Below are 25,200 nucleotides of genomic sequence, written 5' to 3'. Positions count from 1 at the left end.
TAAATAAAGATTTACTTTCTAAAAGTGGGCTGTCAAAGCACAGGCGTTCTGGAATAATTATCCGCTTAATTATTTATCCATGAATTTTTGTGTGGTTGCTCACAGCATTCCCACTTAAATGACCAACAAATAGACTCATACTTGATCAATATATAAGTAAGCTATGTTTTTTTATAGAGCAACACAGATTTTCTGCACAGCTTTACTCCCGGCAATGCTTCATTTTTGGTGACAGCACCTTTGACTTCTGAGTACAAACTTTTTTACAGTGTACAATTAAATTTATATGAATAAATAGCACGTTGGTAAATTTATAGCATGTCATATCCTCTAGAAAGGTGAAGTATTTTATGACGTGAGTCGTGACCAAAGTTTATGTTAATTGAAGTGCGTATACATATAATAAATATAAAATGATGATCCTAAAGAATTTAATAATGATAGTCATTCTCAGGTCAGGTTGCGTCAGTTTTTTTGGATGAAAACAAATCTTATAAACTTAAGGATGGTTAACTTACTGCCAATAGTCTAAAGTCTCATTTAAAGATGTATTTTTGTGTCAACCCTACAACTATTCTGATTCTGGCTTAATGGGCTTGTTCCTGTCCGAGGAAGTCTCTGCCCTCTCTTTTAAAACCACCTGACAGTGCTGTTAAGCCAAGGTAACATTTGGAAAATGTTATACTATCTATTTGAAATGAAATAAGCTGACTTTGCAGAATACATTTTCCCAGAACATTTCCTCTTCTCAATGTTGCACTGTGCAATGTCACTGTTGCATTTGTTTATCTAATTCACATAAGCACAATAACCACAGCAGCTAAGTCCACTCCATCAACGCCACAACAAAACATATGAAAGAAAATATATTATTGATGGAGGATGTGTTATCCTAAAAAATAAAAAAATGTGTCTTTCATTATATGAAACTTATTTATGAAACTAATATTTTTCTTTGAATGAAGAAGTGTTGTATTCTTTCCTGTTTTTTCTTCCACAATATATCGCTGTTTGAGGAGTTCCCCTGCATGTTCACTCTGCATAGACCCCAGGTCATCACAAACATGTGGCAAGATAACAAGCCCTCCATCAGAATCATGGCTCCCGGCAGCATATTACACAGCGAGGCAAAACTCATTGTGGACAATAAAAACATGCCCTGACACAGGAAACACAATAGCCTGTTCTGAGAAGTATAAAAATGGCATGACCTTAAGCACTCACTATTAAACTTTGACTGCAAGAAAATATTAGAGCGCTGGAGTCATGAAGTCTGACAAGAGAAAGTTCAGTGATCCCCAAAACTAAGATTAAAGATAACTTAAATGAAAGGAAAAAAAATGTCAACAGAGGCAACATAAAAATGATTACCAACAATAAACAGGAACAATGATGGAACTTTCATGTTACCGTAAGGCTCTTGTTGACACTGCAATCTAATCAATTGAAGGAATAGTTGAGAAGATTGGCCAGGAGGCAGTCAGCCTATTTTAGGCCTATAACTTCTCTTCTCTTTACGTTTCTGTTTGTGTATGGATTAAAGATATAACATGTTAAATTGTACGTTTAAGAGGGCTTGGTATTGGTTTTTAAACTTTGGACAGAGCCAGACTACCTAGTCCTATAACTGTGCTAAAGAAAGTAGCAATCAAACCAACATGAACAAACACTTAATGTAGAAACTGTAAGGCCTTTAAGCAGAGATTTGATTGAAAAGTTAACAAACCAAACAATCTGAACTGAAGAAATCACATGATAAGGATAAGGCGAAGTGATTTCTGCCTTTTCTGTTCAAATGTATTCCAAACTTCTTCAATTAACAATATGATACAGGAAGTCAACAAAGCTGGGTGAAGAGCGTCAGGAAGGAAGGTCAGTTGTTTGCAAAGAGAGGAAGGGGAGATAGTTGGCAGGAGCGAACCGCATTTCCCATTTTAGATCCCTTGTTTTTATTAAAGCGTGAACTGGTGATACGAAGGATGTGGTAGAACAAAGATGATGCACAAAGACACAATAAGATGGACAAGAAAAGCAGGTTTCATTCCCTTGTCTCTCTTCCTGGTCTGAATGCTCCCTGCTGACCTGTAAAATAGAGAAAGCATTTATTTCTCTTCACTGATACGACTCCTTTGCTGATACTTTCACCCAGAGCTGATATCAGATTAGGTTGCATAGCAGCTAATAGACTCTTGGCTCTCAGGCAGGGCACTTTATCTACTCTAGAGTTTGACTTTCACTTTCCCAGCAATACTCCTCATTTATCTGAAAACGTCTTTGGTGAATATACATAAATCTGCCATCCTAGAGTTCTGTACACTCTTGGCAAGATGTGTGCAGTTGTCTCAAATTCTACAATAAAGGGTCACATGATGGTCACAACCTAAGTTCCTCTCTGACTAAACACAGTAGACGTTGTGCCTTTTGGCTAATTCAATGTATTTTGAATGCATTGATGAGACAAAAAACAGTTGTAATCAGAGCCTGGTGTGCAGTAGATTTGCCAACTGCTGGAAGTCTTGAAACCAGAACACACAGCAAGAGAAAGGACTTTATGAGAAAGTGAGAGAGAATACTCATTAACAATCCAACTAAGTCACTGCTAAGCAGATGATGTTCTGTAAAAAGGATTTGGTGTAGCACATCATATATTCTTTTAATGCACTGGGTTGTTTTACAAGTTTTTTTCAATGCCTCCCACACATGATATCTTTGTGCAGCTGGAAACACTTCTGAGTTTGTGAATAAAGTGGGTCCCAGAAGACATGAGCATGTTTGATTTGGTCCACTAAGAGATCAGTTAATCTTGTTCAGAGGTTTTTCTTTCATTTTTTTTCTTCAGATCGTTCTATTAGAGATCGAACTGAAAGTACGTGGAATGGATTGTTCGAAACTCAAAATAAATCTGCAGTTGTCTACACAACAACTAGAAGCAGCAACAATTATAGGCAGCATTGTGTGAAGAGAGATGCAATGTCTCTACTTTTCTGTCCACTCGGGACAGCCAGGAAGCCAGTTAGGCTTTCCTGTTAGCGTACTAAGTGCAGCAACTACTACATACCCTGCGGCTCTGTGTGCTCTTGGCTGCCTGGCGCACGCTGTGCTTCTAATCATGCTGAGTGAGGACAGGGGCCAAGTCGGTTTAGATAAAGGGTAAGTGTGGCAGAAGGGCAGGAGCAGAGGAGTGAGCGGCTAACAAAGCTTTTGGCTAATTTATGACTCCTCGAGCAGATGGCGGCCTGGTCGCAGCTCCTCGACCATGAGGGATGCCCTGCCTGGGCTCAATACCCTCTGATCCTATCCCGGTGTAAATCAACCGTTCAAAACTCTGACTGCATGAGCAGCCATCCCTGCACTCAATAGGCCTGGTGTAAATCAGCTGGGTGTTATACAGAGGGAGAGGCTGATGCAGGGAGTGATCGACAAAGGGTTCCCTTGAGGCCAAGGTCCAAAGAGATGCAAAGCTCTCTGCTTATTATCAATATGTGGGTTTATTTGAGTGTCGTATTCAGCAGAGACACAACAACTGGATAATATGAATAAAATACTTTCATTGTCTTCTGTCCTGAAATGCTTTAAAAAAAATGATGAGATAAACTCTCTTTTTTTAGCCCCTGACAACTATTAGGGGTTGTTTTTTTTTAACCCAACAGCAACATATTTTGAATTTAACCACATAAAAGTTCCCAGAACTAGGATATAAGACAAATGGTTTGGCAGCTGGATTTTCTTAATGTGTGAGCTATGAACTTGAAAATTCCCTGCGAAACAGCCAGAAAGGATCTTCGTTGCTGCGAGTAATTTATTTATGTCATCGGGGATGTGTTTCTTTTACACATTTTACTTAACACGATCATCAAACACTCTAGGGATTCAACCTACTGTACATCATGAGTGTAGAGTTGGCAAGAAGGTTTGAGTTGCTTCCTGTTCCCAGAACATCCAGAGTATGTCTCAATATGCTGACAGGAAGAGAGAGTTTTAAATTTGGAGCTTGACTCAACCTTTGTCAGCCAGCTGACCTGGCCTTGACCCTCTGCATGTTATCAACTTGGATTCAGTGTTGTTAAAGAATCAATCATAATCTTTTCATCCTTTTCCTGAAATAAGCTCAGACTCACCAGATTCTAAATAACAACTTCATCTCCCTGCATTATCGTCTGTCCCCTTATGAACTTCAGTAAGATTACTTCAGCAATGTGTTACTTGGTTCAGCACATCCTCGCCACTGATTCATATTGTTATATTTTATCACTTGCGATTTTATCACTTGAGATTTTATTATTCATTCAGTGAAGCTTATTGCTCAGTGGGCAAGGTCCCTGGTGAGCAGAAGTCTGTTAGTTAAGGTTGTGTGTGTTCAGCGCTCGTATCCGATGGCGGTGCACATGTTTCTGATTAGACGGAGAGAACAAACACACAACAAACAATGGAGGCGTTTAAATGTTCTCTATAGATGTAACCCATGTGGGCAAAAAAGCATCAAACCTATCTAGCACCACAGGGTAGCGGCACAGAGAAATCTGACTGCTAGTGCTGAAAGGCATGGAAAATCACACTTCACAGCCAAATAAGTCAGAGAAACTGAGCATTATTGCTTTTGACATTTGGAAACATTTTAGCTGTGGCAGTAAATAAGTGAATATTATGGGTCCAAACTCGAGGGATGGAAGTTGTCAGTATTCATTTACCTTGAGTCTTGATATATGTGTGGTTTAAGAAGAAACCCTTCACACACTTCTACAATTTATTGTGAGAATTAAGATATCACACTGACAGAAGGAGTCAGATAGAGAAGTCGGATGAGAGGTGGAGGGGAGAGGAGGAGGAGGAGGAGGATGATGATGATGATGATGATGATGATGATGATGGTAACTTTATTGTATTTGCAGACACATGTCACAGGACAGTACATCATTAGTGGTCATCCATTTCTTTGAGTTGGATTACACACATTCAGACACACACAGTGTTTGTGTTTAGAGTCCATTGTGATTTCCAAGAACATTATTTAATGACTAATCGTACCTTGTTGAAAATGGAAGTTGACAAAAATTGATTGGTTTTCTGCCTGTGTGTCATTTAAACCTTTAGGGAATGAGAGAAAAATGGTTGACTAAAGGTGTTCCTGCAGGAAGTTGTCCATTCATCTTCTCTCCCATTGAACATATCTGTTCCCTGTCTTCAAGATTTTACATGTGAACTGTTGACTACATCTAGCATCAGCTGGGCACCTGGGTGTGTATGTTTTAACAATGTCTAAACCAACACTGTAAAACAGGCTCATAAAAAGTGAAAATAAAAAATGTAAGATGTGAGTCACCAATCTAGTAATTTCTACATTTGGTGCACTCTATGCTCTCTGCATGTGTCAGCTTGTGTTTCAAGCCGTGCTCTGTGTTAGGGCACTGCTGCCACCGTATATCACCAAAACAGTCCTGATCCCATAGTTGTGGTCTACAGCTATCACTGGCTGGGGTCCCTCAAGCCACATCTAAGAAAAGACCATATTCATCACTGGAAAGCAATGCTTATCCAAGCTAGCGCTCACACACACACACACACACACACACACACACACACACACACACACACACACACACACACACACACACACATAAACATCCATGTGCACATACAGTAAACTGAATCCACATTGTGGTTCTAGCGGGTTCATGTGACATGTCACTGTATACCACACAAGCATTGTCCTGATTCTGCCTGGTGTGGTTTGTTACGGCTGTGTGTGAGGACTGCTAAATACACAATTCTGTGTGAACTTTCTATAGTGTATATAGACAACATGGCCTGGAGAAGGTAGACATATGTGAAAACATGTTTGAGCGTGGCCAGAACCAGTTTGCATGCAGGTGTTTTACTGTGCACTAAGAATGACTTTAACATTTTACAGGAGGATAAAGATTTTAACTAATTTCCTTGAGGTGAACATTTTGGACGGCCCACCTCCGAAACCAATTTTCTCAAGATGTTTACAAGAGAGCACAGTAGTGTAGTACAGTTGCTGTGTGGTTATGAGCGCACAAACGTACATAAACACACACCTGCTGCTGCTTGAAATCACAAGCAGATGCGTGAGACATCTACAGAGTAACATGGCAGAGGTCTGATGCACCCGGATGAGAACCCAGCCCAGCCCTGTAATTACTATCAGGCACAGAGACACATGTACAAACCAGGACAGGGGAACACATGGGAGACATTAGCCCTGTCACTTTGGCCACACACATGTAAAGTACAACAAGGCTTGAATATACATTGATATGGACATGATGATGTTATTCATGTTGATTTATTAACCAGTCTGCGGCTTAAAAAAGCATTATTTCCAAGTTAAAACCAGAGGTGTAACCTGAGTGTTCCACATAACAAGCAAAACAGACTTCACCTGTAAAAATGCAATGATTGAACAATGTTCGTGCATATGTGTGTAATGTGACATATGGAACTGTGAAATGCTGTATATCTTGTTCTGTATAGTCTACAAGTATGGCTATGTTTGTATACCCACAATATATATATATATATATATATATATATATATATATATATATATATATATATATATATATATATATATATATATATATATAAATATATAGTCTAATATTTATTTGACACACACACCTATTCCTTGAGGCTCAGTAGCTCAGTAACAACTTTCACTGATGAAATGGCGTGAGAGGGAAACTAGATGTCTCATCAGTGGAATGTTTGTGGAGTTTAGCACCAGAAAAACATCAAATCCACTTGGAAAAACTAATCTGAAAAGAATTCAATTGTAGGTCTAAATATAAATAACCACATACAATACTCTTAGTTCCCTTTTTTTTTACTGGGGCACACACCACAAAACACAATAGTTTTTCAGTAAAAGAAAATGTCTCCATTAGAATTTAAAAAATGTAAAAGAATACAGATGAAATTTAACAACACATTCAAACATTTCAGAATAGAGCCTGTCGTTGAAACCGGTTAGGAAATAGTTTACCATAATCCAATGCGGTAACAAGACATTTCATGTTTTGAATAATAGACCGAATAATTAGTTGGTTTATCAGAGGCAATACAACACACCTGTAATATGATGTAAATAAAAGAACATTTTACAAGATTCTTTGTGAGATAGCATTATCCTTGAGACACGTTCCAGGCATCTGATAAAAGCTAGACAGACTTAAACTTGAAGAAAGGAGATAACGGATGAAACACAACTTCCGTCACCACACAGAGATGATGTAGAATGTAGCACCTGTGAAAGTGTGCGACAGTGTCTGGTGTTACCTTACTTACCCGTTCATGCACATAAACTCTCAAGTTGTTGTGGAACTGTAACTTTTCAGACAGTCTCCGAAAAGCAAGCCCACCATGCTTTGGATAAAACATAACACAAAATGTCCTCTTTGTAAATTGTGCTCTACTTGTTATTCTACTGTCAGGACGCTAAACAGCAGAGAGCACGGTGTTAACATCACTCCACCGCACCCTCTGGGATTTGCAATCTACCCTCCTCCAGCCAATAAATCTACATACCCTTTATACAAAGAAACAGGATTCATTTCATACACAGACAACAATACAAGCACACGCATATAATTAAGATGGACAGCTTAACCACCCACTAAATCCTGTGAACTTGGTGTGGTCTATTTGATAACATTCCTTAAATTATTAGGTGCCGAAAACACAGCCAAGTACATACATTTTAATCTCATCCTCCGTGATAAACCTTGTCAAGTATTACTTGAGTAAACAAAAAATTTGAGGGTGAAGACAGACGGGAGGTTTACATTCCTCTCTGCAACTCAACCTTACAGTCACAACATTAAGTGAATGTATCAGTTCATTTCCCACCATAGGTGATTCATCAACAGCTTGATAGCTTATTTTACTACTTCTTCTAACTCCTATCTGTGAGCCTTTACATCAACTAGTCAGAGGAAAACCAGCAAAGAAAACACTGTGTCCGTTGGCTCCTCGAGCGCTGCACAATGCAGGTTTTCGAATTAAACTAAAATTAAAGTAAGGCCTTTCTCTTCTTACTTTGACACACTTTACTTTTGGTTCAGTGCTTTCTTAATTAAAATCCCCTCCAGTGTCTCTGGAGAGGTTCCACTGAAGGTGACCCACATTAAGCAAATAAAATTGACCAGTGTCTCCATATCCCTACAGTTTCTAAGCCAAGGGTGACAGCAATATCCATCCTTATATAGATATGTCTGTTTACACCAATAACACTGTTAGGAAAGATCGCTGGCCTTTCCTCAGGCACTGCAGTGCGAGGCAGAGAAGATATTTTAATTAAGTCCTTTGTTTATTGTTGCAAGATATTGGAAACAAACTAATTTTGAGTTGCAAGTACTTGGCACTGCTCATGGTTGTGACAACCATGCAGTGCAGGCTTTCCAAATGTTTGAATGTAACAATATTAAAACCAATTTGATGCTTTGCAGAAGAATAGATAAACATTTTAAGTGGCGTATTGGACATTCACATTACGCAAGACCTGGCCGGGTTGCAGCCTGATTGCAACACAGCAATTCCCACTCTTCTCAACTATTGACATCTAACTGGTTCCCAAGCTGATAATGCAAAACATAAACACAATATGTCAAAATGTGGTCCACTTACAACATTTTTATTGGACTGGGGAAGTAAGTTCCTTCATTTTACAAAACTAGTTTCATCTATCTATCTATCTATCTATCTATCTATCTATCTATCTATCTATCTATCTATCTATCTATCTATCTATCTATCTATCTATCTATCCATTCATCCATCCATCCATCCATCCATCCATTTATTTATCCATCCATCCATTTATTTATCCATCCATCCATCCATCCATCCATCCATCACTAAAACAAGTGGTTTCGTGGCGCCATCTAGAGGCCTAGAGGCCTGTGCCGCGGTGCGCCAGCAGATGGCGCTGTCCAGCAGGTTACTCGTTGAACCGACAGCTCTCCGGCCCGGCACCGGAAACGGAGAAGCGACACAACATGCCATAAACCAAGGCAGTGGTACTGTGTAACTGCAGGGTTTGTAAGTAATTGCTGTAATTTTTTGGTTTGTTATACCCAATTGGACACAACCCGTTAACGTTTTAACGTGAACGGCCTGTCGTGTGAGTCTTTATTTGTTGGTAGTTTAGTTCAAATCGACTCACTGCTGGTGATGTTCGGCTCTCTGGGAGCTTAGCAGGATAGCCGAGCAACGTAAACAATAGCCTGACGTAAGAGACGAGTTTCTAACTCAATTGACTCACTTCTTGTTGTATATTATTTACCCACAGCAGGTAACTGTTTCAGAAGATACATTAATGTCCACTACATTACAGCGTTGTCAGGATAATACACTTAGCTTAAAGCCAGTTAACAAAGATCCAACGTAACCTCTTCGGAGGCAAGATGACGTCATCACACAACAACTATGTTGAGTAAACATTTTATATATATATATATATATATATATATATATATATATATATATATATATATATATATATATATATATGTAAAGTAAAGTCAGGCTTAGAAGAGACATCACGTTACGTTGTCAGTTTGACACCTGAATGAGCCGTTTGACTGCCTCTGTCTGCAGCTGCATCACGATGCCTGTGGACGGTTCAGAGGACCAGGTGCCCTCCTCTCTCTCCAGCCCTGCCAGTGCTGCCCTCACCCCGGGAGGGACAGACGAGGATGGGGCTACAGGGGGCTCAGCAGTCTGCTCTTTCCCTGAAAACAATCAGGGCTCTGAGGCTGCTGCAGCCTATACTGCCAACACGGGACCTGGGGATGGCAACAGTGGTGAGATACGCAATTCCTGCACAGCAGGGAAGAACATCATGAATAGCTTTGATCTGTGACACTGATATATGATTAAAAAAAACACAAAGAGTGACTCCTGGCTCTCTCGTTATGCCATGTGTCGTCTGTGGTGCGGTGTAGGTGGTAAGAGGTCCGGAGCCTTGCTGCAGATAGATCGACAGCGTATTCAAGCAGCATCTGCCAGTTCTGCAGCCAATGAACTCCAGGGCCTCGGTGTGGCTGTATACGACCATGACGTCCTTGAGCAAGGTGTTCTCCAGCAAGTGGACGAGGCCATTCAGGAGGCCAATCAGGCTGCTGCTAAAGCTGAGGCTGAGAAGGAATACCACTCTGTGCTTGATGATGTCAGGTAAAGCACACCAACTGCGATAATATAAAGGCCTTTTTCAATCTTATTATTTTTTCAAGAGTTTTGTTCGTGGCAAAATACTTTGTAATCAAAATATTTGTACTCGTATCATATCATTTTATGCTTGATGAAAGGTTAAGAATTGACTGCAATACATGCTTTTCGAGTGCTTTTAATGAAAGATCATAGGATTTAGGAGTGGTAGTTAAATCATATGTCTTTTTGATTTCAAAATAACAACAAACCTTTTTTTAATGGTGTGTGTTTCAGGTCCGTCACAGCGTCTCTTAAACAAATCAACAAGATTATCGAGCAGTTGTCTCCCTATGCTACCTCCAGTAAAGATATCAGTAGGAAGATTGAATCTGTCAAACGACAGAAAGAAAATAAGGTAAAATACTGGTTATGAAAGAACCTTACATTGCATTAATTTCAATGTTACACTAACATAACGTTAATAGTGATTATCATAATGATAAATATACCTTTTTATAACAGGAGAAACAGCTAAAGAAAGTCAAAGCCAAACAAAAGCGACTTCAGGCCATTTTGGGAGGAGAGGATACCGAAAGGGTAGAAGCTGAGATTTTGGCAGAGGATGATGGAGAAGAAGGTGAGTTTTCTTTGTATGATTCTTTTTCAATTAACTAAAAGCATGGTCCACTCATTAATGGGGGAAATGAGGAGGAATAAGGCAAAAGAAAGTGTTGGGTCTCTGCTTTCTCTGGATAATGTGAAACCGGGGTCATGTTCAGCTCTGCCCAAATCGTAACAAAACAACGCAGAAATGGAAACAATGCAAAGCATTAAACCAGTTGCAGTTATGGTGGCCAAGAAGGCAATTTTGTGTCATTCCTCGTTTCAGGAATTGTCATAGAAGATTGTAAACAAAGGCTTGAATACATTTTGGGTGATTAAAAATACACAGTACAGTACAGTGATGGCTCTTCATATGTAATATCTTCTGCCGATGTCACCAAAATATGTCAAATGTTTTTAAAGATGTGCACTGTAATTAGAAAAATACCACACATTTACAGTAGCCCTAGAGTTCCACTTGCTCCTGCTTGATGGGTGTGATGGAAGTGAAAACCAGTATCTGGTGTGGAAATCCAACAGAACTGTGGGATAAAAACCTAAATATTTCCAAACAGCTATCAATATATCTTTTTAATATTCTATGAAAAGGACACAGCAGAACTGCATTTACAATTTATACCAACACTTTACTGCATGATGTCTTATGCATAACCAATGTGTTGTGGTAGAGCTGAACAGGAACTAGATAGAAACCACCCCAACATCCCAGAGGGTTATGGCAATTAAATATATTTGAATATTTGAAAGTTGCAACCTAAGAAAAGCAGTGGTTTCAGCCAAGTGTGATTCAGTTCTGATTTGAGACGGTTATGTTAACGTTCAGTGTTTCTTACCAAACTGGCTTGTATGCATCCTTGAGAGCTAACAAATGTGTTCAGGCTATTCCCTTTTAACAGAGATACAACAGATAAAAAAATGTTTGAATGGCAAATAAAATGGGGACCTGCTAATCAAAATATTGATCCATAATGCTACTAGTGGTTTAAAAATCTTCGAATTCAAACTGATTCTTGACAGACTCTGCCTAATGTGTGTGTTGTACAGAAGCCGGGCCATCTACACTGGGCAGTATGCTCATGCCTGCTCAGGAGACCGAATGGGAGGAGCTTATCCGGAAAGGTCACATGACTCCTTTTGGAACGCGAATCCCACAGAAAGAGGAAAAAAAGAAGCCTCGGAAAGTGATGCTTGCTGAAAACTCGGCCTTTGACATGTACTTGGCGGACCAGGCCAAGATGGCTACTGAGAGGAAGAAAGTCCCTCTCCTCAAGAAGAAAAAGAGCTCAGGACGCACCTCTGATAAAGCCAGAGGGAAATCTAATAAGATCATTTCCTCTTCCAAGGACAAAAAAATAAAGAAGCGCATACAAAAGCTTCAGACAGCAGCTCTGAAGGCCCATCCGAAGGCTCGGCCTAAAACCGAGCCACGGCTTCCTAAACCAAAGAGCAAGCGTCACACTCAGGGTGAGGAGACAGACAGCGAGGGTTCAGAGTATCTGCCTAGTGATGAAGGCATTAATCCTGACCAAGAAGAAAGAGAAGCCATGGAGGAGGGCTTTTGGGAGGATGACGATGAAGAGTATGAGTTGAAACCATACAGTAAGAAAAGGGAAGGGAAAGGGAAGAAGAAATTAAAGAAAAAAGAGGAGAGTGAGGAAGAATACTGCCCTGAGAGCTCAGATGAAAAGGAGGACGCAAAGGGTAAAGACAAAAAAAAACAAGATGACGGCGATGTGGAGTACTACAGACGCCGAATAAGGTATAATTATGTACTTGGTCCTGTAAACTTGTATAAATTATTGATTCTTTTATAATTTATTTACAGTTTGTCAACAATATATTTCTTAATTGGATTTATGGTTGGATGCAAAGGTGCAAAAAGTTTTCATCAGCAAATCCTCCTCAAAAGAGAATGCATTCATCCGGGCCTGTAACAAACTCAACAAACACCAGATTGAGCCTTTAACTTTGCTTCACATTTGCAATAGCAGTGGTGAAAATGTGCTATTGTTATTCCCTTTAGTTATGGCGAAAAGCAGTCGCTTTCCGCTGGCTCCATAGTGCAGAAGGAGAGTTAATCCCAGATGAGATTGGCAGCTGTTTCTTGACTAAGCAAATTCACTCCCTGCTCTTCTTCTTCTCTCTCTCTCTCTCTCTCTCTCTCTCTCTCTCTCTCTCTCTCTCTCTCTCTCTCTCTCGCTCTCTCTCTCTCTCTCTCTCTCTATGCTCTCACACTGGCCTAATTATCCTCCTGCACATGGTTTTATACACTCACTCTCTCTAATGCTCAAATTAATGGAAGAGCAGCCCTAATGAGATTTCATATTTATAGCTGCCAAATAAATTGTGTTGGCATGTGTCCTTTTTCTACACTACAGTGATTGAATGTCAATTCAACAGCACATGGCATGGATGGTGAGGCTAGCTTATATGAGGAATGATATTATTAGAGTGGGCGGTATTTGTAGTTTTGTGGGGGGTGGAGAGGGGGCAGAAAAGTGTAATTAACTGAACCAATGCTTAGTCTTGACTTAATTAGAGAGTGTGGTCTCCCAGGCCCAGCTAAAGGACCAGTTTTGTGGCAGGGTGACAGGACCAGGCCCAAATGAAGATGGATTCTTATCCTCTCCACCTCACACCTTTCTGGGGAACTCGCACTACTAATTGTCTGTATCAATCTTCATTTGCTGCGTGACGACTGTGCCTCTAACTGCCCTCTCTACTGCACCATTAAAACCGTTCTCCTTTACATTTCCCTTTTTGCTATAGATGTTCCACCCCTCAAGGGAAATACCAACAACTCAAAACATTTGCTATCCATGCACCTGTATAGGCAAGAGTTCAAATCAATCAGTTAGTGCAAGATGTGTACATCCCATATCCATCCATTTTCTATACCTGCCTACTCTTAACCTATCCCAGTATGCATAGAGTGGCCGAGCATACCCGAGACAGGTCACCAGTCTACTACCGGGCTAATGCCCATCGAGAGAGAAATCTAACATGAAACCGAATTAATCTAAAATGTTTAACTCTTTTTCAAGTATAGACTTTTGGATTACCACATCTATTTCAATGAGGATTTTTTTAGACAATATAAATTACTCAAAGCGTTAACTAAAGTATTGTCAAGCGACGCTGAATAATTGACTGCAAACAACATCAGTTTAAAGATGAAGCAGGGATTTGTTCTTTGACTTTAAGCTCAGCAATTGGCCTGTGTTCACTAATATTGACTGAAGCGCCCTCTTCTCTCTCTTCAACGTGAAATAGAGAAATGCATTTTACCACTTGATGTACTTCATTAATATGTACTTATATTATCTACTCCACGACTAGGAGATGGAAGCAACAGCGTCTTCTAGAAAGGGAGGCAAAGAGAGAAAAGGGTGAAGCGCTTTCAGATGAGAGTGATGAAGAATTTGACGAAGGCTTCAAAGTCCCTGGTTTCCTCTGGAGAAAACTTTACAAGTAAGTTGTGGTACATTGTGAGTTATCTAAAAATATTTACAGATGTTGTAAGGAAGTGATAGTGTATGACTCATGGCAGGAAAATTATAATAAGTGTATAAAATTATCTGTGGACTTCCTTTTAATGACTTGGTCCATTCCACACCCACAGTTGTCCTTCAATTGTAATGATTAACCAACGATCATTTAATCAAGACACCATTCACTTTCTGTTATTTTAGATCACTCGTATTCATTGGAAAGTAATGTTGTCAGTCTGTTGTTTTAGACCACTTGGATGTCCATAGTTGCTGTCATGCATAGGTTTTCTTAATTATTTTCCTGTATGTTTATCACATTGTCAGGTACCAGCAGACAGGTGTGCGGTGGATGTGGGAACTTCACTGTCAGCAGGCAGGTGGCATCCTGGGAGACGAGATGGGATTGGGTAAAACCATCCAGGTCATCTGCTTTCTGGCTGGACTGAGCTACAGCAAACTGAGGACCAGAGGATCTAACTACAGGTACGCACACACACGCACGCACACACACCAAACTGTGGCCAGAGACTGTGTGTCTGTATGGTATGAATATTTGATTAGGGGGATTTCTGCTTGAGAGTGTTTATCTGAATTATTAAACATGTTTCAATTATCAGACTCTTCACTTTCTTACTGCAGACATCAGAGAAAACACTGACACTGTGTGTGTGGGGGTGTGAAGGGAGGGATGTAGAACAGGTGTGTCACAACAAATCAACCACAATGACATGGACGCAGTTGTGGTGATAATTTGGTTTTACTGCACAAACGACACACACATTTTGGGAGGTGGAGCTTCCCTGATAGTCAATACTCTGTCTTCTATAGACGTCCACAAATTGATTGCTCGCAAACTCAATTATGGCCAAGTATCAATAGCTTCCACCAGGCAGAGGTTCATATCAGCCCATTAGTGTCTTTATGTGTGTGTGTGTGTGTGTGTGTGTGTGTGTGTGTGTGTGTGTGTGTGTGTGTGTGTGTGTGTGTGTGTGCGTGTGTCTGTGTCTGTGTTTGGCAAAGATCTTGTAAATCTTCACAGGTGACCTGAACATGTGTCTAATGTGTCCAACGTGTACATGCACCTTTCAAGATTCATTCACAGAGAATAAGTGGAGCAGTGGAGGTGGACTTTGTAGAAGGATGATTCTGCTGCATTATTGTACCTGGACGCTCCAGGAGGTCCCGCTTCCTCGAATTCCCTTTTGCCTGAATGCATCCCACATTTTACTTGCAAGCAAAGCTTGTTTCCACTTATTTGGAAAAGCCTTTATTTTCTATAGTTTGGGATAGAATTGATGATTGTAATTTACTAATGAAATTTGCTGAGCTTATCTAAAGTGAAATTACCCCTGAATTCCCTTGTTACACATCTTAATCACAGGTTTGCAAGTAAACATCTCTGTGCCGTGTGTTTGGTTGTAGATATGTTGGCCTGGGTCCGACGGTCATCGTGTGCCCAGCTACAGTGATGCACCAGTGGGTGCAGGAGTTTCACACCTGGTGGCCTCCTTTTAGGGTGGCTGTGCTACATGAAACTGGCTCATTCACCAGCAACAAGGTAATTGTGCGTCTGTGTGAGTTTGATTTTCAAATTAATAATTAAGTTTTCTACAGGGTCTTTTTTTCCTCTGGGGGGCACTAGAGGTCTGTTTTGCAGCATTATCTTCTAACCCCTTATCTTCTCCCCTCTTCACCTCTTTCCTCAAACCATATTAAAGTAGTTGCTCTCCTTCGATGCTTACGCTATTAGAGATGGTTACAAATTGCACTGACAATTCATTAAAACATTTTTATATGGTTAATGTAGGTTTTTTAATGTGTTTTTTTATTATTTTAATTTGTTGCAGGAAAAGCTTATTCCAGAGATAGCATCATGTCATGGTATCCTGATAACCTCATATTCAGCTGTGAGGAATTTGCAAGAAACCCTGCAGCGCTTCGATTGGCACTACATTATACTGGATGAGGGCCACAAGATCAGGAATCCAAACGCTGGAGTCACCACTGCCTCCAAACAGGTATTGTCCCAAAACACAGAACACACATATGCTAACCACGACATGAGAAGCATGCTTACAATAACAACTTTTACTTGGGAATACATTTAAACTTTGCTGAGTTGTAAAAGTAATCCACGTCTTTATATTTGGCTCAGTTATCTAGATTATTTCTCTCCGCGTTTCTCTCGTTAGAAGAAGCTATTTAGTCTAAATACTCATTGTATGTCAACATCCAGCCTGTGCGGACATCTCTGCTATTTTTTAAGATACATAACATACGTTCTTTCTTCCTTCTTTCTAGTTTCGCACTCCCCACAGGTTTATCCTGTCAGGCTCTCCAATGCAGAACAATTTGAAGGAACTGTGGTCTTTGTTTGACTTTGTCTTCCCTGGCAAACTGGGGACATTGCCTGTCTTTATGGAGCAGTTCTCTGTGCCGATCACCATGGGAGGATACAGCAATGCCTCACCTGTGCAGGTATTGGGACACACAAATGCTACGTTACGATTTGTTTGATATTTGATAGACAATTGTACAATTTGATTTAAATTTACCGTTTTATATAAAGGTTGAAAAAAGTGATTAGAATAGGATAACAGAAAAATCTGTGATGCTTATTTCTATTGTGGACCAAACTAGAACTCGGTGTAAAACAGAAGCAAAGGATACACGATCGTGTGAAATTTTAGAAATGCTCCTTCTGCAGCGAGGGGGTGCCTGCAGAATGAACATAAAGGATACACTGATTGCTGTAGCTTAATCTTTATGTACTAAAAATCTGCGCAGAATTTGAATGTTGAGTTAGAATTTAAATGTCAGCGAAGTTTTTAACTATTCAAAACAGCCCTACCTATAAGTAAATCTATAACCTCAGCATAAGAAGGAGGGAGCGATGAATGGCGAAAGAGTCACTTGACAACACTCGTCACACAAATGCATGAAGGCACAATTCTGGACAGAGCTAGATGGAAGCAAGTCAGAAGGAGAGATGGTGGAGCAACAGAGCCATTAAGTGCAGTGCAGGATAATGTAGGTCCATGCAGAGGAACTTCAGTACATCCCTAGTGTGTGAGTGAGAGAGGGATAGAGGGAGAGGCTAAAGTGGAGAGTCAGTGAGCTAAATTGTAGCCCTTTGTCATTAGTGCTCAATCGTTAATAACCCACTGACTGTATGGATTTAATTATTTAAGATGGCTATTGATGCTTCTTCCGCTGTCGATAATAAAAACCTTTACTAATTATTAATGTTATTAAATGGTCAGAGAGGGCTAAGCCCTGCTGCCTTATCCTCCTCTAGCAATTCTCAGAACAGCAAAGCCGGCCCTCGACTGATGTTCATGTGTATGTACAAATAGATGTTTGTGTAAACGCATGTGGATGGGGGGACTGGAGGAGCATGTGGACGCTGGATCCATTACTGAAACATGCGTTTGCATCCCCATGTGAATCCACTCACCCGCTTGGACAACAGAGGTCACTGGATCATCTGCTGCCCTCCTCTTAAACTTGTTCTACTCTGACCTCCACTAAGCCCAAAATCTCACCACGTTATTATCCCCTCCAGCCTTGCAAAGGGTGTCTTTGATTTGTCTGGACCCCTAGTGAGTTAATGTTTAAAAGGCTAACTGGCCCTAAGTACTGACTCTGGATGAGGTGTAGCAGGACATTTGCTTTGGGGCTCGGAGTGGTGAGGGTGGGACCAAAGCCCCCTCCCTCTGTCTCCAATGGAGCCAGCCAATAGTGCTGATGAAAGAAGAGGGCTTTGCCCCTCGAGACCAACAGCACTCTGATCAATGTTTAATGGCTTGTGCTGCTCAGAGGGACAGCTACATGCAGGAGGTGATGAGAGGGCAGAGGAGGGACTAAACGACAATCATGCCCCAGGAAACGTCCACACTGACAGGTGTGACTGTTGATGTGGTTGTTTGGCACCCTGAACTGCATCTTGCTTTTGTCTTAAAGCCATGTGTTTGTGTTGTCTCTCAGGTCCAAACAGCATTTAAGTGTGCATGCGTGCTGAGGGACACCATCAATCCATACCTGCTCAGAAGAATGAAGGCCGATGTCAAAGACAACCTCTCCTTACCTGACAAAAATGAACAGGTATTCATCATACTCTAGGACGTTTGACCCTGTTCTGTGTAAGTATTGAACAGCTTCTCACGCCCGGTTCTTTTAACTGGGGAGGTGTTTATCTGATAGGATGTGACTGTATGTGCCACGTCTAAGGAGTATTTGATGAATGTGCATGGCCCTTGTCAGGTGAAGCCAGCTAATAAAGTCCTGGTAAAGTAAAAGGAGCAGGTATTCATTAAGGTGCCTGGTCCCTGGTCTGTCCACGCGGCTGATGCTGGTTGACTCCTCAGTCCACTTCAGCTCATTAAGTCAGTCCCTCGGGACAGTAGTGGCTCCAAAAAACACATTGCTTCCATCTAATTTCTCTCCTCTCACACTGCACTTCATCAAAGCGCTTTAAAGTGGATGTTCATTGCTTATTACACACTTTTACACTGCTGTGTGTCTGTCTGCGTGTGTCTGTCTGCGTGTGTGTGTGTGTGTGTGTGTGTGTGTGTGTGTGTGTGTGTGTGTGTGTGTGTGTGTGTGTGTGTGTGTGTGTAGGTTTTGTTTTGCAGATTAACAGAGGACCAGCGGGAGGTTTATCAGACCTTCTTAGATTCCAAAGAGGTCTACCAGATGCTTAACGGGGGCATGCAGGTGAGCTTTGCTTTCCTAGTTAAAACAGGTTCACTGTGTTTTGTTTCATGCATCTTCAATTTGGGCTCCTTGTGTTGACCCACAATCGGTTATAAAGACAAGAAGAGCAAAACTCTCCGCCAAGTAAAAGACTTCCAGGAACAAGACTCGCCTTATTCATTATTTAACCTCCTAGCTGATGAATATCAGTTCACCTCTCTTCCTCAAAGGCAATTGTGTGTATTTTTATGCACTTTTGTACATTTAAAGAAAAACACCTTCAAAAGGCATCGGCGGAATTAATTTCTTTTGCCATGTAAATTTTGTTAAACCCCTATTAGCTTGACTTTTGTATTTTTTTTAAGATGATCTCCTTAAGGAAGCTGTGTAGTTGTTCTTCTCACATTAGCTAGACCCTGGAGAGAGAGACTCAACCATTTATCACCACTGACCAAATGGACAGGGTTGGAGAGCCAGGGGTGACCACAGCAGATTGTGTGTGCGCGCACACTCACACACACTCACACACACACACACAATACATTTGCTCTTATAGACATATTCAGTGGTCACTCTCCGTCCATTAACCACCATTACTAATGCAGTGGCCGTTGGGCCTTCATCAAGAAACACAGCCTTTATTGTCGGTAAATAAATTATGTGACTAATTCCTGTAGACTAAAGTAAATGTGTGTATTTGTTTAAAGGTGCAACGCTGTAGAATGACCAGGTTCGTTACCTGCCACCAATTCTGCGTAACTGAAGAAGAACTGTAAAAACCTATTCTTTTTTTGTTGTTGTGCTTTTCAGATATTTGCAGGTTTGATAGCGCTACGTAAGATCTGTAACCATCCAGACCTCCTCTCCGGTGGCCCCCGGATTCTGAAGGGAATCCCAGAGGAACAGCTAACTAAAGAGGAACACTTTGGCTTCTGGAAACGTTCAGGCAAGCTGATCGTCGTGGAGTCTTTGCTGCGACTCTGGTTCAAACAGGGCCACAGAGTCCTGCTCTTCACTCAGTCTAGACAGGTCAGGAACACCTTGCTTTGTCTGTCGGATTCACCTGTCAATCAAATCACTCAGCTAAAAGAGTAGTTGATATAGAAAAATGTAGAAATACAATTATATAATGATCATTTTATAGAATGGTTTGTATCATTTTACTTTTTGCGTAGTCAAGAAAGGTCAATTCTAACCTGCATGTAATTCAATTATTTAGGTCTAAAATGGTCATGTCACTTGCAAATGTTGTCTCTGTATTTGCGGCTGGCTACCTACAACATGTGTGTGTGTGTGTGTGTGTGTGTGTGTGTGTGAGAGGGTGAGGGTGAGGGTGAGTGAGTGAGAGAGAGAGAGGGAGAGGAAGAGGGAGAGAGAGAGAGAGAGGGAGAGAGAGAGGGAGAGAGAGAGGGAGAGAGAGAGGGAGAGAGAGAGAGAGGGAGAGAGAGAGAGAGAGAGAGAGAGAGAGAGAGAGAGTGAGGGAGGTCCCAGCTGTTGCAGTCAATACCAATGAGATTATACCTCAGAGGGAACCTGAGACCCTCCCTGTCGGTATCTCTGTCCATGTAATATTAATCTGCTCTAATCCTTTTAGAGATAATCCAAACCTCAACCCCTCTTTTGCTCTCCATGTTTCTCTCCCTGTCGTTCTTTTCTCACCGTCTCTCTGCTGTCTTTATCTCATTTCCAGATGTTGCACATCTTGGAGGCATTTGTGACGGAGAATAATTACTCGTACGTGAAAATGGACGGCACTACCACAATAGCTTCCCGACAGCCCCTCATCGCTCGGTACAACGAGGTAAGGATTATTCATCCCTAATGGGGTTTAAGTGTTTCCCATGAAAATCCTGTCCTGAGGGACAAAATGCCTCAGTTCGAACCTGCACACCCTGAGGTGGAAACCCTACTTGATGACAATCTGTTGTTCAGACTGGATGTACCTTATTGTCCCTGTCTTCCAAAGAAAGATTTAAACATTATATCTAATACTGAATGGTAAAACCATCTGATTCTTTCCAAATGAATGTCAAAATGTATCATTATTTAGGAGTTTGTGTTGATACAAAGTCTGACTTTTTCCTCTTTGTAGGGATAATTAAGTCAGCAAAAGCAGAGTTTAGATTAAGCTATTTGATTTTCTTTAAATAGGTTTAGTTTGTTTGTCTTCAAATACAGTTCAATAATTTACTAATGTATTTATTTATATGATTATCAAAAGGAGCATACAACCCTGGACATAATGTTTATTCGTCTTTGCTGGATTTTTTCTTTACAGGACAAATCCATTTTTATCTTCTTATTGACCACTAAAGTCGGAGGTCTGGGAGTCAATCTGACTGGAGCCAATAGAGTCATAATTTATGATCCAGACTGGAACCCTAGTACCGACACACAGGTAAGAGACACACACACACACACACTCTTAATAGTACAAGTAACACATTTACTATATTCACTATTTCTCATGAATCATAATCATTCGTTCTTATACTTGTAACTTATAATTACCTACATTTACTGTTGCAGCTTTTCCCACTTCTGACAATTTTTTTCTTCATTTATTTCAAGCCTCAGTAACCTTGACTCAGTGATTCAGATATTGTACCATAGTCGTTTGTTTGCATTTATTGTGTTGTTTTTAGGCACGAGAGCGAGCGTGGAGGATCGGTCAGACGCAGCAAGTGACGGTCTACAGATTGCTGACTGCAGGGACCATTGAGGAGAAAATTTACCACAGGTCAGAGAGCAGTTTGTATTCTTACATTTGGCTGCAAGCACTTCATGTGCACAATATTCAAATAATAAAATCAATTTAGAAGAGGGTGTAAAAAATATCCTTCTCTGATTTTTATGCTTACGTCTCATGTAGTTTTGCATTTTAGTTGTCTTTTCATTGACTTCAGACATTCGTGAATATTGGTAACGACATGGTAATTGCGCACATCACTGCTGTCTTACTACTCGCACTATCCCAGGTCTCAGTAATTGAAAAGCTTTCCTGCATTATTAAACGGCCAATCTAGGACTTCTAAACTGTTGCTCTGTTTGGTTAGGGTCTGTAAAGTGCCTTCAAAAAGCAAGTTAAAAGACCTGCAGGGATTCTATTTTGAAACCTTCAGTAGTGCAGTTAACTAAATTTTCTCATCCATCAGCCAAACTACTCTGTAGTGACAGGCGATCAGGATTGCCTGCTGAGGTAAAATAACTAATTACATAGTGTCTAATTCTATATTTAATCTGTTTTGATTCAGACAAATCTTCAAGCAGTTTCTGACCAACCGTGTTCTGAAGGATCCCAAACAAAGGCGGTTCTTCAAGTCTAACGACATCTATGAGCTCTTCACACTGTCGGACCCTGATAAAGCTCAGGGAACAGAGACCAGTGCCCTATTTGCAGGTCTGCAGATTTTTCTTTTTCTTACCAGAGATACATGTTGTTGTCCAATTATTAGGTCATTTGAAGCCGCCTCGGGCAAATGTGTGAAAATAGACTTTGTTTTGAAGAATTCACTGAGCAGGTTTTGTTTTGATTGTCATACAGGTACAGGTTCTGATGTCAAGGCACCCAAGAAACCCCAGAGGCCAATGCCATCACACATAGTAAAACACGGCAGTCCCATACATAAACACTCCTTAGCAAACCAGAATGAAACATCAAACATTTCTGCATTAAGAGATGGAAACACTTCTCCGAGCAGAAAAAACTCTCCGACAGACAATGGACTAAACAAAGACCGTCAATGCACTAAACAAAATGGCTTCAATATAGAGCCAAATATTTCATCAAATTCACAGCATACAGGACAAAATAACAGAGACTGGAACAGAGCCAAGCCAGCCGTTAAAAACTCATCCAGCTCTCAGCAACCCAGAGACAAAGACTCGGCCCTGAGGAGCCCGCAGAAACACAGGGAGAAGAGGAACCACTGCGACTCCGTCGACTCGGACAAACGCAAACATAAGAAGCGTAAACACTCCAAGGATTCTCGGTGTGAAGGCCACCGCATCTCTCACTTGGTGAAGAAAAAAACCTTTCAGAAGCCGGAGAGTGAAGACAATGAGACGGAGAAGAAATCAGATGATTATGTTTTGGCAAAGCTCTTCAAGAAATCTGGTAGGCATTTTGTGCACAAACCCCTTCAGTCATGTCAGACATTGTTGATTTTATAAGTCTTGTGAAAAATATGCTTCTTTCTTATTCTCTTCAGGTATCCACAGTGTGATGCAGCATGACACCATCATGGAGTCCTCCAACCCTGACTATGTTCTTGTGGAGGCAGAAGCCAACAGGGTGGCCAAAGATGCCCTGAAAGCGCTGAAGGTCTCTCGGCAGCAGTGCAGGATGTCCTTTAATAGACCCGCTCCTCCACCTGCGAGGTACACAGTCTCTCACTGACACACTTAGTTTGTTTAGAGCTCCACTAATATCATGTAAGTCACACATCTCAACGTTTCCCTTGTTTGCTTCCTCAGGAAACGGTTTGGACAAAAGAATAATTCTCTCCTGGTTGCACCTTCTGCTCAATCTGCCCCCACTCTGGGCAAATGCAAGGTAACAGCAGTGTTATTAGGAAAATGCCCCAAATATGAATGCGTTATTTTGCATTTATGATGCCATGTTGTGTGAATTCATCCATTTCTCTCTTTTTAGGACGCTGCTATCGTAAGGAAGTCTGTGTCAATGAAGCCTGGTTCAGGAGCTCATTTCAGTGGGGAGGGCCCAGAAAGTGACTTAAACGTAGTCCCACTCTCCTCCTCCTCTCTGCTGGCCAAGATTAAAGCCCGTAATCACCTCAGCGTGCCCTCCAGCCAAGAAGCAGAAGAGGAGGAGGACGATTCTGCTGCCCCAGGAACAAGCTCCTTCCCAGCTCCGCCCACTGAGCATGACGAGCTGCTGGTGGATGTACGCAACTTCATGGCCTTCCAGGCAAGTGTGGACGGGCAGGCCACCACCCAGGAAGTGCTGGAGTATTTCAAACCAAGACTGACCGAGAAACAGGCGCCGGTCTTCAGGGAGCTGCTCAGGAGCATCTGTGACTTCCAGAGGACTTCTGGTCAGGGGGGAAGCTGGAGACTGAAGGAGAACTTCCGCTGAGCGAAGCACAGATGAAAGTGAGGGAAAGCCTGATCTGTGATGCATATTTGAGTCCCACTTGTCAGCTTTGAATCTGTAAGAAGAGAACAGCTTTTCATTACTTTGTTTTATATTGTGTCAAATTGAGACATTCGTCCAACAAAATTACATTGATCAATAAACTGAAATGGGTTTGTTATGTCTGGACTATATTAACACATTTTGCCGTAAAGTTCCTGGTTATACTTGAATTCACTTGACGGAAAAGTTAAAACTGTATAACCTTGTTTATGATTTACTCTGTGATATGTGGTCTGGTATTTGCTTCCGAATTTGTTGTTGATCTGATTTGTCACATTTGGGACACAAGTCAGATCTTCTGTCTCATTTTGGAATATGTTTCTCTCAAATATATTAGGGGAATAGTGTGTCATTTTGTAAATATGATTCGTGCTCCACGGATTTTAGTAGATTTTGTAATGACCAATTTTTCTTACCGACTTCCGTACAATTAAAATGAGCTACCTCGTATTATTTGTGGAAATATTGTCAGAATGCAGAGAGAGTTAGTTTTCAGCCATATTTTATAAAAGTAAACGGTTAATGATGCACTGTCTTGCATTTATTGTTATAATAAAACTCTGTAATGGCTTTCTTCACATGTGGTTATTTGAACAGGATTAAAGGAAGATCTATTGAATTAGTAAACAATGTAAAGAAAAATCCTTGTTTCAAAGATGCTCAGCTCTTAATACAGGTTACCAAGCAGAACAAATGAGTTTTGTGTAAATCCATATTCACCAGTATAATGGTGGTATAAATTTATTTATTTAGTTAAAAAAATATGATTATAGTACACTGTCGAAAACCCGTCACGGAGTTGTATTTTCCTGTGGATGTGTGGAACTGACTGAGGCACTGACATGAAGTGAAAGCTGTAATTTAAATACATGACTCAAACCTCTCTGTATAGTGAAAGTGAACTTGTAAAATTGTTTCTAACCAACGAGTGTAATTTCATTAAGACACTTATCAGGATGGAGAGGAAAGCCGCTGACAGGAAGTAGACATCCTTGCACACACACACACATACACCACACACACACACACACACACACACACACACACACACACGCTCTCGCA

At 40.8% G+C, this 25,200-nt stretch overlaps 1 protein-coding gene across 1 annotated transcript; it reads left to right on the top strand.

The window, feature by feature from the left end:
• Positions 1-8,993: 8,993 nt before the first annotated feature.
• Positions 8,994-24,708, top strand: ercc6 (excision repair cross-complementation group 6). Its single transcript, XM_068568415.1, has 22 exons — positions 8,994-9,060; positions 9,619-9,824; positions 9,966-10,194; positions 10,465-10,585; positions 10,693-10,807; positions 11,839-12,553; positions 14,134-14,265; positions 14,610-14,768; positions 15,708-15,843; positions 16,133-16,303; positions 16,587-16,763; positions 18,273-18,389; positions 18,906-19,001; positions 19,791-20,009; positions 20,671-20,781; positions 21,259-21,378; positions 21,626-21,720; positions 22,235-22,380; positions 22,525-23,097; positions 23,192-23,360; positions 23,457-23,535; positions 23,635-24,708. Exons 2-22 carry the CDS (start codon positions 9,629-9,631, stop codon positions 24,076-24,078), a joined length of 4,320 nt encoding a protein of 1,439 aa, XP_068424516.1. The 5' UTR covers positions 8,994-9,060; positions 9,619-9,628; the 3' UTR covers positions 24,079-24,708.
• The last annotated feature ends 492 nt before the right edge of the window (positions 24,709-25,200 follow it).

Source organism: Clinocottus analis, unplaced genomic scaffold, assembly GCF_023055335.1.
Source record: "Clinocottus analis isolate CAN_PGR_092001 unplaced genomic scaffold, fCliAna1.0.p SCAF_8, whole genome shotgun sequence".
Taxonomy (NCBI): domain Eukaryota; kingdom Metazoa; phylum Chordata; class Actinopteri; order Perciformes; family Cottidae; genus Clinocottus; species Clinocottus analis.
The sequence above is the reverse complement of the archived record's forward strand: the minus strand, read 5'-3'. Positions and strand labels throughout refer to the sequence as shown.